This window comes from Halichondria panicea, chromosome 9 (genome assembly GCF_963675165.1).
Source record: "Halichondria panicea chromosome 9, odHalPani1.1, whole genome shotgun sequence".
Taxonomy (NCBI): Eukaryota; Metazoa; Porifera; class Demospongiae; order Suberitida; family Halichondriidae; genus Halichondria; species Halichondria panicea.
In genome coordinates this window covers 2,909,255-2,928,304 of record NC_087385.1, presented here as the reverse complement: position 1 = coordinate 2,928,304, position 19,050 = coordinate 2,909,255, and the positions used below count along the sequence as shown (strand labels likewise).

Genomic DNA, 19,050 nt, shown 5'->3' with positions numbered 1-19,050 from the left:
TGAGAAGAGAGTTGCAAGGCTCTGCTAATGCAGCCATTAATTTTAGACTTGAACGTTTGGCATCGATCGTTTTTAACAACAATCATGGTCGATCATTACCCACTCTCTGAGTTTTTGCATGCAGCAAATTAAAATTAAATTGTTCATCATGAGCTTGCAGCCATTAATAATATTTCGACATTAGCAACAATCATGGTCGATAATTTCCCACTTGACTATTATTTCAAGACCAAATTGCTTTACGTTTTTGCTGACTCAGCAGTGGAGTCTTCGTACTTTTGCTATTCTCATAAATCATTTGCCCTCTAAAAGAAGGGCGGCTGGTACACGAAACTATGTTTCTGCACGGTTTTGTCACTGAATCTGTTGACAACTGTTGTGGTTGGTGTCTGTGATGGTTACTGGACCTAACCTAATAGCTAGATTCAGTCGTGTTCTACTGCTGAGTCAGCAAAAACGTAAAGCAATTAAAAGGTCAATAATTAGTGAACCCTGAGTGATGTCTGACCTCCTCTGATTTTCACCAGGCCTAAAATTATAAGTCTGCTAGTACTGCATAGAGCGGAAGCATCACTGCATCAGCATCCACGGTGCTTTCATTAGAAGTACTATACGAGATTTCGTAACCGTAACTCTAATCTGTTTTTTGGGGTATAGTATAGACTCTCAAATTAAGAGGTGTGAACCATACACATGCATGGTTGCAATATCATACATGTTTACGCATTATACAAGCATGATAACAAACCATTTTTCTGCTTGTTCCATGTCTTGGTACACACTGTTCGTACTCTTCTCCATTCCAGGCTTGAAGGTTCTCACAGGTGGGAACTTACTTCTTCCCTGAGCAGCATCTGACACATTCTGTTGATACACTAAGTGAGCATCCTTACGATACTGGCCCCTGTAGAGTCATTCGTGTGAATGTATGAAATTCAGTGTCAACAACGACATCTACCAACCTGTTTCTTGCTATTTCTTTTCGAACTTGAGATAATGCTTCAAGAAAGAATTGTTCAACATGCGATCGCTGATCTAGTACTCGTTTGGCTAGTCGCTTGACATGATTCATTTCTCTACTTTGAAACTCGTAACACTGCCTTAGAATAGTCAATTCAGAAGAAGCTTGTTGAACTTGCCGGGAATTTTTTTCCTGAATGCTTATTTTCTCCTGCTCAAATTCATGTATGACTACAGTCAGTGATCGCTCAAGGCCTTCCGTTTTAACCTATAATATGCAAAGAGTATTAAACAGAGACGACAAAGTTAGTCTAAAGCCCCGTTTACACGAGCCCTTTAATGGAATCCGAATTAAACCTAACCACATTGGTGTAAACGAGCGATTTAGATTGTGTCAGAAGCGGTTTAGCTCGAGTAAACACAAAGGACTAATTTTGAGGTGTTGTACATGTTTGTGGGTGTTCCTAGAGTAAGCCTGTCAGCCGCCCATTCAGAGGAGGTACATGTCACATGCATAGACTATGGAATTTCAATCAACAGCAGACTATGGGACCACCAGCACCTTTGTTGCACCTTAATTGACATTCCACAGTCCACGCACGTGATATCGTCATACCTAATCTGATCCAGGTTCAATCCGGATTTGACCCAGATTAGGTGTCATGTATACGAGGTACGTATTTTCAGCTGAAGTGATCCTTTACCTTAATACATGCAAGAATTGTCATTTTGGGTAATTTTCAGCGGCAAAATCATTTGTGGGTTAAGCAATTCAATCAGTTCGCCGGATACGCTTATGGGGATGCGGTTCTATTCTTTGACAGGCAGCACATAAAAAGTGCATCAGTTGGTTTAACGATCTTCAATAAATAAAAAGGAGCAAGCGGGGGTCATGAAAACAAAGCGGATGGGGCTGGAGAAACAGTTTGTGTGGCCAAAGAAAGTTGAGTCATTTCTTGAGACAATCAGTCCCTTTCCAAACTTGATTAGTAGCGCTTTGCTCAGACCTGCAATCACTTTTATCAGGCTCGAACTCATGTATATAGGACTTAGACAATTCCCCTTGTGGCCGGCCACACATTAGATGGATGTTGACATTACATGCGTAGACTTATCTAGTGCAGCAGTGACACAAAGCTCCTTTGATTCCACTCTCCATTATCAGGTATAAAACATATTCACTTCGTATCCTAGGTGATGTCTAGTGATTTATATGTACTGGGATCTGTATCATAGCAACTGTCTAGTGATTACCGTATAGCAGGTATTTCGAGGGTATATATAAATGTTTGCGGAAATGCCTTTAGAAAGGTTTTCGCGGGTTTTTCGTGGAATAGCAGCCTTTTTGCAGCATGCATGCATGCATGCGATATTAAATTCGCGGTACATGCTTAATCCGCGAAAACTATGAACATTTATACCCTCGAAATATTCCCTCTATACAGTATAATTATTACCAGTGATTACCATCCTTGGACCTCGGGGCTTCACCCTCGTCCTCGGAGGTTTACTGCTATGAATTCTGATGTAGCGGACAATAGGTGTTATATACCCACTGGAATCAACAATGATTGCTACATGTACCTACGGTACCTTACTTTGGATACAGCTAGCTAACAGTCTCAAAAACTCTTGAAAACGAACGACAATCTTGTGCGTATAGTGCTAAGCTTCTAGCTCTACGCACTAACTTGTCCATGTCCAAGCAGTGAGCCCCACCCTTTCTCCAGCCTTCCTGGTGTTTAGCGAGCCCGACCCATCTGTCCTACCCTTGCCAACAAAGGTATATCTACATGTAGTATAAAATCAGTGCGCCTTCAAGGCGAGGGAGTTTATGAGGAATGCCGCATGGTAGGTAAACATACCACTCCCAGATGCTATGATACAGACCCCAAGTGGCCGGGGTACATGTATATCAAGGCAAGGGAGTTTAAAGGAGTTTATGGTAGTTAAACCCCACCCAGTTGATATGATACAGACCCCAAGTGGGGTACATATATATATTATATCAAGGGAGTTTATCAGGAATGCTGTAGTTAAACCCCACCCAATTGCTACGATACAGAACCGGGAGGGGTTTAACTACCATAAACTCCCTTGCCTTGAGGGTGCACTGGTTTATTGCAGCCTCAAGGAGCTATTTGAGCAACACATGACGCCATAAGACAATATACCTGCAACTCTTTGATCATTTTCTTATGGTGACGAGCTTGACTAATTTTGTCCAGTACAAGCTGCTGATTCAACTCTTTCTCAGCCATTAGCTGTCGGTTGGCCATTTCAAGTGTATCCTTTGACTTTTGCAGACTTTCTTCATGTTCTGTATGTAGTGTGAGTGCTTCTGCCATCCTGATGTTGTCACGATACACATTTTGAGTGCGTTCGTCAAGATTCCTAAAAAAAAGATGGACATGTAGACTGCTTTACAGTTCTAAATAGAATTTGCACAAAAGTAGTGGATAATTACTATGCCTTAGTGCGCATGCGCAAGCGAGGTATACGATAGTGTGTGTGTGTAGACTGCTATAGCTGCTCAAGGATCAATGAAGTGCAGGTACGAGTTTCTAGTCATGGATTATAATTCGTGGATTTGCAGGCTTGATTCTCGAGTTATGCTTAGTTTTGCTTACTTGGAATGCCATTGAAGCCTTTTCAGAAGAGTGCGTAGCTACTTAGTAGTTAATGTAGCTCCCCTTACAAAAATGTTTAAGTGCGGCTGCACACTAGCAATAATGAGTGCAGCACGCAGGATAAGTGCAACATGAGATCTGATTTCCAATTACATATGGCGTGCGTGCTACACGCATGAAAACTGCATGTGTGTAAGTTGCGCACATTAGGCACACATAAAACTTTCCTACAACGACTTGCACGTATGCCACACACATGCAAGTTGCACACGTGCAGGTTGCGCACATTAGGCACACATCAACTTTTATAGCAGTGACTTACACGTATGCCACACACATGCAAGTTGCACACATGTAAGTTGCGCACATTAGGCACACATCAACTTTTATAGCAGCGACTTACACGTATGCCACATACATGCAAGTTGCACACGTGTAGGTTGCGCACATTAGGCACACATCAAACCGTTATAGCAGTGACTTGCACGTATGCCACATACATGCATAGACAGCTGCACATCGGTTGAACTAGCAGCTGCCCCAATTTTTGAAACTCTGTCTCTGCAAGCTCTTTTAGAATGGACAGTATGATAGATACAAAGGAGCAAATTCAAGACTATTTTTGCTTGACATTGGTGAGTTTTGTCTTGTTGGCTAAAGGTTCATGTTTTTAGCACATTAATTTTAGGAATTAAAGTGTATTTACAGCAAGGTACAGTCTAATTTTAATTGGCTTTGTCTACTAAGTATTCATGCTTCCCTGTGGGCTGTAGCATCTTCTTAATACCAATTATATGTGGAAAAAAAGAACTACAAAAGACAAAGAAAGAGCTCGCTAAAAGTTCCGTAGTTGATTAACACGTAGTGGAAGGCAACAAACAGGCTGAAAATCCAATACTCAAATTGAAAAGAAAGAGAGAAGAGAAAGAAGCCGAAGAGCTACCAGCTTCAAAGAAATATGAAAAGCACTGCAAACAGTTGATCACAGCCAAAGCAAAGATAGTAACAGACAAGTTAAGACCAAAAGAGCTTCAAACTAGCCCAAACGATAATTCCTGAACAAAGTTAGCTTGTACTGCATTCTAGTGCATAATTATGGATCTGTATGCATGTTTCCATGGCAGCAACTTTTAATACTGGCATTCAAATGGCATATATGTAGAATATGGGTAGCACGCGTGTTCAATACACGTAATATAGGTGCAAAATTAAAGCACCAATCGTAAGTGGCATGTGTGCAGCACGCATGTACATTGCATGCCATTACATGCGTGCTGCACACATGTGGGAAGCACACAACCTTCAAATACGAGCAGCACACAAGCAGGCTACATACATGAGGCACACGTGCAGCACACGTACCACAGCTATAACAGTTGCACTCATTCTGCACTCGTCCCACGCCTATGTCCAACATACACCATGCAGCACGCAAGCAGCACAAATGCTAAACAAAATTAATGCCAGATACGTGCAAGATATAAGTAAACGTGTGCTGCTGATATGTGCTGCTCATATTGCATTTTTGTAAGGGTCTGCACTAGAACGCTAGCTATTGGTAGCTGCAAGAGTGAAAAGAGGGAGATGCTGATGCTTGGACTTTTGGCAGCGATTTTTTTTTAACAAATCATGGTCCATCATCTCCCACTCTTTGAGTTTTCCTGTGATTCTAGATTCTGCCTGCATGCAGCAAAATTAATTAACGCAAAAATGTTCATCATGATAATACAGTACCCATCAATAAAAAGTTCCCATTCCGTTTGCGTAAAACGCACCATTCCCGTTTAAATACATTAAAAAAACGCATAATGAACGCATTGTATTATGCAAAACGCTACTGTTTTCACGCATGTGCAGAAAAATTGCTGAGTAAGCAGATTCGTTAACTTGTGATCGTGCGTACAGTACAGTGTAGCAGTAGCTAGCTAGCTAGCTTGTGTACTACAGTATAGCTGATTGTCTAGCGCTTTAATCCTCTTAGTTAGCTTATAGATGCTATTTTGCAACAGTGCACCGCTTCCCCAGTTGTTCTCGGTCTCGCATCAGCCCCAAGACTAAGCTGCCCTCCATTCAAGTTATTTGTGACCTGGAATGACCGTTTTCGAAGACCATCGTCTCTTCTCCAGTATGTCTGACTGCATGTCTACGTACTTTATAATAGCTAGCTAGCTAGCTAGCTCATTGTACTATAAATCATACAGTATCATTGTGTAAGTAATTTCAATTTTTCATGATGACATCACCGTTTTAATTTATAATGAGAAATTGGTCGCATTTTGCATCCAGTTTAACGCTACCGTTTATACGTGCGTTTTTAGAAACGGAACGGGAACTTTTTATTGATGTATACTGTAATGTACATAATGTGTGCATAAGCTACATTTTGTATTGCTAATAGCTTATGTGACGTAGCTTTGACACCTCCACCGAGGCATCAGCACCCACAGTGCTTTCATTATGAAAGATGACAACATCAGTTTATTATTGTGCTAATCGCATGTTGTCCTATTATTCACTGTGATTCGTACAGTGATTAATTGCGTATCAGTAATTGCACGTTGTCAAGGCAGTAATTGCACGTCGTTAATGACAACGTGCAATTACTGCCTTGACGACCGCACGTTCGAATAACGGCCGCATCACAAACGATTAACAATCAATAGTAAAGAATTTCGCATAAATTAAATACCTCACAGCTTCAGTATGTGCCTTTTCAGCCAAGTCAGAAATTCTTCTGTTAGCCTCCTTTTGAAGTCTTAGTTTTTCTTCAAAAAATCTCTGTTCCATTGTTGAGAGCGTTACTTTGTGTTCATGTGCTGCTTCATCCAGACAACATTGAAGTTCCTCAAGCTGCTTCTGCATTTCAGCACGTTTCTTTCGAAACTCCGTAACAATTTTAAGTTCATCTTGCATTACTTGACCCTAAATGAATGACAATAACAGGGTATCACTTTCCGAGGACACTATTTTAATTACAGGCCGCATTTTTCGCTTTTGTACTGGATTATTAATTAGCGTATGGAATAGCATATGCGCATGGGGTCAATATAGCAGCTTTATACTTATATTCGAGGATGTATAATGAGCCACACCCGGTAACCAGATGTCCCTCACGCATGATGTTTCACTAACTCTATATAGCTAGCTAGCGGCTTGGAAAGCAAGCGAGTGAGCTAGCAAGCAACCTGTACAGGCTATAACTCGAGTCTGAGGCCGTAGGGTAAGAGTTGTATTACCGTAGAAAATGGATTAATTATTAGCGTTTACTCGACTATAAGCGTATCTTAATTTTAAGCGCATGCTCAACTGCAGGTCTTTTGTACTCGAATTGAAGCACTTTTCCGATTATGTGAAGGATATTAGTGAGCTAATCTATGAGTTACATGTAGCTAGCTTGTACAGTGCATGGTAGCTATATAGCTGGTGATATCCATCTGGAAGGGCTCTTTGGGCATGCTGTTACGTTGTCTGATCATGCTGAGAGACGTAGATGAGGTGGACTTAGACCTTCTGTTCCAGTTCCTGGTCAATACGAATATAGTAAAATGAACTGTAACATAATAGTATGACATAGATCCAGTTAGGGTTGCCTTACTTGCTCACTTTCTAGCTAGCTTACGAGTCAGCTAGCTCTCATCGTAGAGACATCCGGTTACTGGGTGGGGCTCGAAAATGACTGCATTATAGGTGCATTCTCAAATATAAGCGTATAGAGCTCTGCTATGGACCTCATGAGCGCATGCGCTAATAATCCAGTTTCTACGGTATCCCACCAGTCAGATACCTTACCCTCGCGAAAATACTCCCACCTTTTTCTGCAAGAAGTTAAGGGACTGGGCGTATAATCGCGAACGGCGAGTTTTTACTCGAATATACACCCACCCGCAGCCTCAAATCGAGGCTCACACTTGTAATTAAAAAGTTGTAGGTCATACTACTACTGTTTCAGCAAGGTAACCTGAAAAATTGGGCGATAACTTTGTTCTCAGATTTGTGTTACATGTAATTGTTCCCTTTCTCTGCATAATTATAGGACTATAGTTGCTCCCTGCATAATTATACACAGAGGGTACGGTATACTATTATTTAATGATTCGCTTCGTATCCTAGGTGATTTCCAATACCATATTTATTATGCCTTGAGGCGTAGCTGCACGAGGGATACGGTAAAGCTGACTGTGTGTCTGTGTGTCTGTGTGTCTGTTCCAGCTGTAACTGCTCAACGGTTGCAATGCGACGAAAACTAACAGCTTCTATAGGCTTCTAGCCATATTCTCTTGGATTTTGATTCGTGGATTAGCAAACTAAAGCTTTTTTCTCAAGTTATGGCTAGTTTGACTCACATTAAAGTCGAAGGCTGTTGCAAGTCTCTTCAGAATCTTTCATAGCATCATTTGTTCGCATAAACTTTCTATTAACTTATGAGTTAGCCTTGCACTAAAGCGCTAGCTTTTTGCTAGCTACAAGAGTCAGAGAGAGCTGCTAAAGAAGCTAGCTATTAAATTGTTAGTAGCCATCAGAGGAGGTAAGCCAAGGTCAACAGGGACATTTTTAATGAACACATCTTGTCCTGGGTTCTTGACCTTTGCTTGGATTATAGCAGCTACCATTTCTGTTGCTCTTGATCGTTTATTTGCCTGATTGGAAAGCTTGCTATAACTAGATCTATCCAGTACAGCAAACCAGTGCACCAAAATTTATACCCTAGCTACAGAAAGCTAATTTTCCATATCTTGTGGTTTCGAAGAATGCAATTAAAGGTCAAAGGTTGCAATTAAATCTGGGATCTGTTCTCTAGCTCTCAAGCTGGTTCGTCTGGGGCGCGATAGCTCAACTGATTTTTTATAAAGAGGATGAAGCTACATGTATAGTGGTGGTGTATAATTATACCCAGGGGTGCGAGGGTAAACTCAGTTTTACATGTAAACAGGAGTGTATCTGATGTAAAACATAAGCCCACGTCATGTTTTAATTAGTGACCTTTTGACATTGGCGTACCTCCTCTGAGTAGCCATTATTGATCGAACTTGTGAGACACACCCTTTATTCTTGGATGTAATGCGCATGCGCGCTCAATACCACGTGTAAGAGAATCCATTTTGAACCCGGCCCTGGCAGAATCAATTTTCTTCTTTGTTGAGGTCCTGGTAAGCCACAAACCAACCTTTTCTGATAACTCTTTTCAGACTGATACTACTTTCTGTGATTATCTCACAGACTATACTGACTATAATATGCCTTTGACAAAGGTTGGCTCCCACTGTTTGGCTACACCCATTTAAGACGATCAGTATGCACTATTTAATAACTGTGGACACCCCTTTCTTGTGAAACAATCACCCTAAGCACATTGCAAATTATTTACCTCTTCTATAACACTCTAATACTTTTGAGCGAAAGCAAAAACATGGCCTAGATGATTTCCTTTATTCTCAGGGTAGTACCGTATAGCGGGTAATTTTCGTGAATTCGATGGCTGACACTAGAGGGAGGGGAGGATAGTGCCTAGTAAGACTGCAGAAAAGAATTTCATTAGGATCAAACAGTTGTCTTGCCTGTTCTCAATTGATATTTTCTCATTCTTATTCTGTCTGATATTCCTCCTCATAATAATTAGATTTACATGTATAGATTCAAGATGTCTCCTTATCTGATAATGAAGTTGCCAGGCAGATTACTGACAAGTTCAATGGAAGCAAAGTGGTAGTGTTATTTGCTGAGATTGCCAGAGCCTCCAAGGCTGGTGGAAGGAAACCTCTCGCTGCTATGGTGCGTGTGAATTGTCATATTTAATAGCCACACCATATCGATGTCAAAATGTGTGAATCATAGCATAAGCATATCAGTACCTAACCTAACCTTGCATGCTTCAGTTGTGAAGAAGTTCAATACAGTAGACTCTCGCTATTCCGGCTCTATGAATTACGGCCACCTCGATATACCGGCCATAGACTATAGACGCACATGTACTAGCCTCGATTCAAGGCTGAGTAACTTGGCACGGAATGTTAGCTAGATGTTTACTGCACAAAACTCACCCTGAAGTACGGCCACTCACTATTCCCAAGAGTATAATTATAATAGAGAAGAGAGTATCAAACGTAGGCATACTGTACATTAGCCTCGATTCCAGGCCAAGTTGTTTCTAGCTAGGCCTGGTGTTGATTGTAAAAATACGGCCTGGTATTGATTGTATCTGGGCGTGGCAAGAACCGGAAACAAAAGCAGAGATTCTTTACATTTTGTTTCCTGCTTTTTTCTGTAATACTAAAGGTGTACGTAGAGGCATTTTACTCCCGTAAAAGTTACAGTAATGTAGCTCCGTGTCATGTTCTCAATTTATAGCTAGCTAGCTATGGCATGCAACGCGTTGTCTTGTTTGAAGCAAGATGGCCTCACTCTCATGGCAGAACAGGCCCAGGCTCTCAAGCTCCTGTTTGAGGGAAGGGACATGTTTATCTGGTTCCCAACGGGGTATAGCAAGTCTCTCTGCTATATCAGTTGCTACCCTTTTTAATGGACTACAAGCTAGGTAGGACCAAGGCTCCTCCTGTTGACAAAAGTGTTGTTCTTGTTAATTGTCTCTCCCCATCATGAGACTCATGATTGACCAGGTCAGGAGTCTAAACAATAGAGGTGTTTCTGCTGCCATCCTCAGTAGCAATAAAGGAATCGACAAAGATTTGGTTGCCACTGCCAAAGAAGTGTCTTCTGGGAAGTATTTCCTGCTGTATACTGCCCCAGAGGCTATTGTTGAAGACCACTGTTGGAGGATTCATTTTTTGTTGTACCACAGAGTCAATTTGTTTTATGCATTAAAAAACCACGCCCAGATCACGCCCAAATACAATCAATACGAGGCCTAGTAGGTGACCTAGCGTTCAATTGGAGACGGATCGGCCTAGGATCGAGGCTAATCAGATGTATGCAGAGAGTAACGTGACTTCCTGTATCTGTCACAAGCTTGGAATTTGCACACTGACCAATCCAAGTGTGGGTGATGTAATCTATCAAGAAAGTAGATTACATCACTCACACTTGGATGGGTTGATAGACTACATCACCCACGCTTGAAGCTTGTGACAGATACGGGAAGTCATGTTACTCTCTGCATACATCTGATACACAGTATGCCTACGTTCGATACTCTCTCTCTATCATAATTATACTCTTGCTATTCCGTATACTGGCCAGTGCTGGCTGCCCCAAAGTTTTCAATGTAATTTAATTTATTACGGCCGGATATGACGTTTTGGGTGGGGTTTGGCAAATAAAATTAGTTTGAATAGAGAGCAAAATAATTCATTTGTCATTAGATTTGAGGTAAGGTCGTTTTTAAGCTGCGGCTATTTCCTGAAATACAGCCACCTCGCTATTCCGGCCAAGCTGCACTGTCCCAAGGGTTACCGGATTAACAGAGTCTGCTGTATTCTTAGCTATGAAACCTATCGTAACCTTTGAAGTGAATGTGATATTTTGTACGGCCTTCAGAAAAATGGGCATTCCCATAGGTTTGTAGTCTACATCAACGTACATGTACAATCTTGAATATGCACTGCTGTCTTTTACAATGTGTGTTGTTTTTATGCCTCGAGGCATAGCCGCACGGGGGATACGACTGTGTGTGTGTCTGTGTGTGTATTCCAGCTGTAACTGCTCAACGGTTGCAATGTGACGAAAACTAACAGCTTCTATAGGCTTCTAGCCACGTTCTGGATTTTGATTTGTGGATTAGCAAACTAAAGCTTCTTCTCGAGTTATGGCTAGTTTGACTCACATTGAAGGCTGTTGCAGTCTCTTTAGAATCTTTCCTAGCATCATCTGTTCGCACAAACTTTCTATTCAACACATGAGTTAGCCTTGCACTAAAGCGCTAGCTTTTTGTTAGCTACAAGAGTCAGAAAAGATCTGTTAAAACAGCTAGCTAGAGTAAACAACCGATTATCAAACACGTGCTATTTTCGAACGCTTGTTCTCGAGGGCAGCGGCTCAGAGCACTAAGCTGATAGTACCTAGGTATAGACAAGGTAAGGCTCTATTCAAGTCCAAACTCACGGCCAACAAAAAGCTTCTTCGGCGGAGTGACAGCTAGGGCCAAATACTCAACTATTGGAACAGATTTAGTTCAAACATAGCCACGATTCTTTGAACTCTCTCTCTCGTATCGACAGAAGGCTCTAAGCAGCTAGCTACAATGCATGACTGTAATCTACAACTAGTAAACTATGTACAGCTCTGGTGTCGAAGTCTGACTGCAAACCGTTAGATAATGGTGGCCTCTTAAAAAAGTCCAGTATTGCCATCAAAATCCGAACGATTAATATCTTTTTTACATTTTTTCCTAAAGTTGCAGTCTTACGGCATGGCTACACAGGAGATTATAAAGAAAAAGGCAATAATCGTTATAAGTACGAACCACGAATATTTTACCCACGAATGAAGCGACCTTGCCTACCTTTACCTGCAGTGCAAGCAGCTACCACGAAATGTCTCAATATTGCTGAACTATGAATATTTTGTCCCCCGAAAATTACCCGCTATACGGTAGTACAAGCCAGTTAAACTATGGCCTCTCGTGGTATATTTGCTCATAGATTGAATAGGGAGAGGGATTGGAAACGAAAGTAGCATCACGTGACACTTTACATTGAATTTGCAGCATGGCAGCAGAGAGCCTTTGATGTCAATCCGTGTCAACACGCAGGAAACAATGTTTCATGAATTATGATCACTACAAGATATTCAGAGCCCCCCTAAAACGTCATTCTCATGCCCCCTAATGGTGAGCATCAGTTGGAAAAGAAAAAATACATATTTGACTTTTGTGAAGATAACATATAGCTATAGAGGTACAAAACGTTCTTTGTCACGCTATGAGATCTTTATGTACCTAGAATGCTTCTAATATAGCTAAGACTGTGCAACTCATCGGTGTACTGTGTCCCATAATTATGGTCTCAAGTAAGTGCAAGTTTTAGTACAAATGTACAGTATATCCAGCAGACAGTCAAGGTACTAATGTTAGACACAGCCTCGATTACACCCCAACGTAATGCGGATATAATTCGAGGTAACTTCCGTTTCCAATCCCTCTCCCTATTTGATTTGCTTTACACGCTCGAGTAATCAACTCGGCTGTGCCTCGTGGTTTATCAGATTGCCCTCAAGAAAAAGATGATTCTGCCAGGAGGATCTGGATCTGGGACTTTATTCTCTCACATGTGGGGATGAGCGCGCATGCGCATTACATCCACAGGAATAAGGGGTGTGTTTGCAAGAGGTCAAGTTCACAAATGGCTACTATAGCTAACTGTTTTAACAGATCTTTTCTGACTCTTGTGGCTAACAAAAAGCTAGCGCTTTAGTGCAAGGCTAACTCATAATTATGTTGAATAGAAAGTTTGTGCGAACAGATGATGCTATGAAGAGGCTGCAACAGCCTTCAATGTGAGTCAAACTAGCCATAACTCGAGAAAGAAGCTTTAGTTTGCTAATCCACGAATCAAATCCAAGAGAACGTGGCTAGAACGCATTGCAACCGTTGAGCAGTTATAGCTGGAACAGAAACAAACACAGTCAGCTTTACCGTATTCCTCGTGCGGCTACGCCTCGAGGCATAATGAATGTGAACTGTGAAGACACACCTATACTTTAAAGCTGTAACAGAACTTTGAATGCTATTAAGGTTTGTATTTAGTGACCTCTTGTGACCTTGTCAGACCTTCTTCAGCATTGTTGTCGATTCGTTTCGCGTGCAAATCGATTTGTTAACTCTGCAGTTTTGATTTGCATTTTGCAGATCGATTCAACTGACTGTGCAATTTTGATCTGCATTCAGCTGACTATGCAATTTTGATCTGTATTTTGCAGATCGATTTGCTGACTCTGTGCGATTTGCAGATCAATTCAGCTGACTATGCAATTTTTTATCTGCATTTTGCCGCTGACTATGCGTTTTTCCAATCGATTTTGCCAAGCATATAAAAATACCACTCCATATTACTACTTCGTGCATTTATATGTATTCCCTCGGGCTGCACCCTCAGTAGTACAAATCCAATACACCCTTGATATCCATGGTACAACTATTACATGTACATGTATTAGCAACGACTAAATTGTTTTTGCACAAGTAATTAATGCCGATTGGTGTTAGATCAATTACTCACCTCCTTTTCTTTTGAATCAAGAGCTGACTGTAGCTGGCTTAGTTGATCTGCATGTCTTCGCATGAGTTGCACCTTATCTGCTTGTGTCACCCCTGTTAAATCGTTTACTTGTTCCTTCATATTGTCCATTTCGTGATCTCTCTGGGAGTCTTCGCGTTTTAAAAATGCAATTACTTCAATTGTGTCCCGTTCTGTCTGCAAATCAAGGGCAGTTGACAATAAAATAATCCGTATAGCAGGTGATTTTCATGGGGTAAAATATTCGTTTATTTTTGTGGTCAGGTTGACCTTCACAAAAAATTTTCCCGTGAAAACGTAGACGTGGCTTAATGGGACGCATGCGATGCAGTGCAGCCAATGAAGTCAAACGAAATTTTTACTCACAAAAATCACCGTTTTCGAGTTAACGAATTTTTACCTCAGGAAAATTACAAGCAGTAATGTACTAAAGCATACACTACCGTATAGCGGGTAATTTTCGTGGGATAAGTATTCGTTATTTTTGTGGGCAAGCTGACCTCCACAAAATTTTAACGTAGGCATGGCTTACCGGAACGTAGGAATGCAGTGCAGCCACGAGACAAAACAAAACTTTTACTCACGAATACCACCGTTTTTCGAGTTGAACGAATTTTACCCCATGGAAATTACCCGCTATATGGTATCACCTTGCGGAAGTTCTTGGCCAACTAATAATCCATAGAGCATGAACGTAAAACGATGCATTAATTGCTGCATGTTAAACAAGTGCAAAGATTAAAGGCGTGGCCTTCTGGTAAGCAGTAGTCAACCCATGAAATTTATTCAACGAAATGCTTTTTTTTTAGAGCACGACATTTAAACAACATTTAAGTGCCTCGAAAAGTTCGCGTTATACGATATCAGGAGCACATGAGGAGGTAGCGTCTTACTACGTGGACTCTGTATCGCCTGCTATGTACAAATGATGCCACATTTGTTGCCTTTTGACCTCTGAGATTAAAGGAAGAGCAGTGTCAGTGAGTATAAATTATGGCATATTGTACGGAGAAAAGTTGATCTTTTGAGACGTGGCTCACCTGAGACCACCCTCCACCCAATACTTTAAGAGAGCATTTAGCAGATTACAAGCAAATAAAATTGGTTAGACGATAGTGAATCTGCAATACTATATAATTATGGATAGTAAGATGCTCCATCTTCTCATGTGCTCCTGACAATTATATACATGTACCGGTTGATTACCTGCATGGTTGCAGTCACGAGTAGTTGCAAGCAGTCGTTTACCCCGTAAACTGATAATACCACCTGTTCCACCCCCCAAAATTGTTGACATGTTCATCATACATGTAGACTAGAGCCCCGTTTACAACAGGCCTAACTTAATCGGGGTAGGAATCCGGATTAAACCTAATCGCTTTTGTGTAAACGGGCCTATCCGGGTTCTAGCTAACCCACTCTGGAGGTGGTTCAGATTGTGTCAGAAGCGGTTTAGCTGCGAGTAAACGTAAAGGGCTAATTCTGAAGAGTTGTACATGTTTGTGGGTGTTCCTGAGCTTCCTATCAGCCAATGTTTGCGCAAATGAAATTAGTGGTCATTTTACTATGCCTACTGCCTAGAAAAATCTGTTCAATTCGGATTTGACACGGATTTTGTGTCGTGTAAATGGGGCTTAGTACAAACATACGGCATCCAGGTGAGTAGACTCAGATATCAGACAGACGGACAAACTGCACTTTAGTGTTCTAGAGTTATAAGTCAGTGCATGTAAACCATGCAATGATACGATCCACCAGTAGAAACGTTGGCAATCTAAGTTGCTCCGTATTACTAGAATATTTTGAGGGTGAAAAACCTTTGCGAATGAGCCAAATCAGCAGAAAAACTGACCCTTTGCAATCTAACTATTGCGTTCTGGCAAGCATCGTGTGTATTACCAGTTGCAAAGTAATACAGTAGCTGATTATCTTCAAGGCACTAAATTTTCGTGATTATTGCAGATTGATTCGAACCTCGAAAATTTGGGAGTTATGGTTTACTTCAACACCGGTTTACTTCCGGTGTTGAAAGACCTCTCTAATGTAGGAGTGTGGTCATTTGAACCTCTAACCTCTAAAATGAAAGCACCGCAGGTGCTGATGCCTCGGTGGAGGTGCCAAAGCTACATAACATATATAGCTAGCTTTTATACACACATTGATTGATTTATAATTATCGTGATGAATAATTTTGCTGCATGCGGGAAACTCAAATAGTGGGTATTGATCGGCCATGATTGTTGTTAAAAACGATCGATGCCAAAAGTTCAAGTCTAAAATTATGGCAACTCCATAGGTCAGCAGAGCCTTGCAGCTCTCTTCTCACTCTGCAGCTACCAATAGCTAGCATTCTAGTGCAGAGCTAACTACTAAGTAGAGTAGCAACACTCAGTGAACAAATTTTGCTACGGACTCTTCTGAAAAGACTGCAATGGCATTCCAAGTAAGCAAAACTAGGCATAACTCGAGAACGAAGCTTTATTTTGCAAATCCAACCATTGCAAGCCAAGAAAACATGACTAGAAGCCTATAGAAACTCTTACTTGCACTTCATTGATCCATGAGCAGCTGAAATAGTCTACACACACAGACACACAAACACACTACCGTATACCTCGCTTGCGCATGCGCACCGAGGCATAATAATTATAAAATGGTAGATCTAGTGAATATAATTATTATGCCTCGAGGCGTAGCCGTACGAGGGATACGGTAAAGCTGACTGTGTGTGTGTCTGTGTATTCCAGCTGTAACTGATCAACGGTTGCAATGCGACGAAAACTAATAGCTTCTATAGGCTTCTGGCCACGTTCTCGATTCGTGATTAGCGAACTAAAGCTTCTTTCTCGAGTTATGGCTAGACAGTAGTTTGACTCACATTGAAGGCTGTTGCAAGTCTCTTCAGAATCTTTCATAGCATTATCTGTTTGTACAAACTTTCTATTCAACATAATTATGAGTTAGCCTTGCACTAAAGCGGTAGCTTTTTGTTAGCTACAAGAGTCAGAAAGAGCTGCTAAAGAAGCTAGCTATTTTAGCAGCCGTTATTAATTTTTTGTGAACTTGCAGACACACCCCTTATTCCTGGATGTAATGCGCACGCGCGCTTAATACGTGTAAGAGAATCCATTTTGAACCCCAGATCCTGGCAGAATCAATTTTCTTCTTTGTTGAGGCCCTGGTAAGCCACAAACTAACCTTTTCTGATAACACTGCTTGTTATAGATACTACTTTCTGTGATGGAATTCTGTCTCTTTTTAGACTGATACTACTTTCTGCAATGTGCTCTATTATCGATTAATTTTGATGATTTTTTGTATTACTCGTTACTGTGTTTATTGTTCATTCAATAACACTTATTTCGTCAATTTGAAATCACATTGCAAATTTTTTTACCTCTTCTATAACACTCTAATACTTTGAGCGAAGCAAAAACATGGCGAGAGGCATTAGCAAGTGCACGCTTGCAACACTCGTTGCTTGAGGTGCACTAGATAGTAAGTAGATACTTGTAACCTGATATATACTCTGGAAAAAGGGGGCGTATCCCAACAAATTACGACACACTCACGCGCATCTGTTATTGCTACCCCTGTAAATTTAAGCTATCTACGGCCAAGGGCGTATACAGAGAAGAGGGCATGCAACTCACTGTGTACCGTACATTTATGGAGTTATAATTATGGGCGTGTACATCAGAGCTGCCTTTGCTAGCTAGCTAACAGTGCAGTATTATTTTAGAAAAGTGTCATGACCAGTCCTAGTCCAGCCAGGTCCAAGACAACCCCTTTGAGCGGGAATTAAGTTAAGTGCTGGGCGTATTGTTAAGAAGTACCAGAGACTCAGGAAGACAAGTTTATTGTACCTAGATTTCATCTTCTTGGTGTTGTAACTGTTGGATAGTTTGCCTTTGCCTTTGACACTGCTAGTACGAGCCATACTGCTGCTGAGAACTAGTTCTATATACGCAATCGAGCTAGCTAGCTAGCATGCAGCTACCTAGTACCTGCAGATATAACAATAAAAAAAGATATTGATTTACCTTGTGCGGTCAAAGGTTACGTGTGGGCGTTTTTGTGGGCAGTTCAGCTCAATACGAAGTTGGATGATTCTGAGAATAGGGTAAGTTGCATGCCCTCTTTTCTGTATACGCCCTTGCTACGGCCCTGCACTTGTCAAACTAATGCCCCACCCCCCTACCGGGGAAAGGTGGAGATTAGATCAATCTAATCCCCTTACCTTTGGGCATGATATTTGGTCTAATCCCCTGGTAGCCCGTAGTACACATGGGGGTTAGTGGGATTACACCTCTAAGGTATGTAGGGAAGCAATTTCAAGTATAATCCCACTAATCCCCACCTATCCCCGGTAGGGGGTGTGTGGGCATTAGTTTTACCAGTGCATAAGTCACACCTACTCGGAGAATAAACACCCCATATATCCATCATCAGGCTTGTAAGTGTGTAATCCTATACTATCTATAACTAGCTGTAAATGACACTTACTACGAACCTGGTTCACCGCAGTTTGGAGCCTTTCATTGTCAACTACCAGTTTTCTGGTATTTTGTCGGTATTCCTGTCTTGATTTCTCGGCTGCATTGTATCTTGACTCCCACAACTTAGAGTTTGCTAGAGCCTCTTTTAAGAAACATTCTTTATCGCCTTTCTCTGAACTGGTTGTGGAGTAGTTAATTTAATTACTAGTTTGATCAATTAATGTAATACCGTAATTGATGTAATTACAGCACCAGAAAAATTAATTCCACTTATGAGTGGCGCATCTTTAGAACACAAAAAATTGTGTTCAGCCCAAGCTGGCGCCTAAATTATGGTAGCGCTTATGTTCAACTGTGGGTTAGACGATTGTTTAGAAGTGAAGGAAGTCAAAGATGCAGGATGATTGTCTTGATGTCTCAAAGAAGCCTTTTTATAAGCGCCAGAAAAAATTATTCTAGCAACGGTTGGCGCTTTTTTAGGACCTAAAAATTATGCTGATGCTGACGTGGCGCTGTAATTACATCAATTACGGTAGGGCTATAAAAATTATTTGTCACTTTCACAAATACATTCCATGAGAATTGTCTACTACATGTTGTCACTTGATCTCACCTAGCTTTTCTTCCCTTCCTTTTAACCTTTCCTTTCCCCTTGCTCTTACTCTTTCCAGTTTTATTCTTCTTTTTTAAAGGCATCCTGCACAAAATCATGAGCTTACTGTAATAATTTATTATACATAGCAACTGTTGATAGGATTACATCATAATTACTCT

At 41.1% G+C, this 19,050-nt stretch overlaps 1 protein-coding gene across 1 annotated transcript in view; it reads right to left on the bottom strand.

Moving 5' to 3' along the window:
• LOC135341755 (basal body-orientation factor 1-like) overlaps nucleotides 1-19,050 on the bottom strand; it is a 20,326-nt gene extending 1,276 nt beyond the window's left edge. Inside the window, exons 1-7 of the mRNA XM_064538413.1 lie at nucleotides 18,890-19,050; nucleotides 18,291-18,453; nucleotides 13,760-13,954; nucleotides 6,280-6,512; nucleotides 3,135-3,354; nucleotides 963-1,228; nucleotides 749-904 (exon numbers count right to left, since the gene is read on the bottom strand). Coding sequence (XP_064394483.1) covers nucleotides 749-904; nucleotides 963-1,228; nucleotides 3,135-3,354; nucleotides 6,280-6,512; nucleotides 13,760-13,954; nucleotides 18,291-18,453; nucleotides 18,890-18,987 — 1,331 coding nt within the window. The 5' untranslated portion in view covers nucleotides 18,988-19,050. The remainder of the gene's footprint in view (nucleotides 1-748; nucleotides 905-962; nucleotides 1,229-3,134; nucleotides 3,355-6,279; nucleotides 6,513-13,759; nucleotides 13,955-18,290; nucleotides 18,454-18,889) is intronic.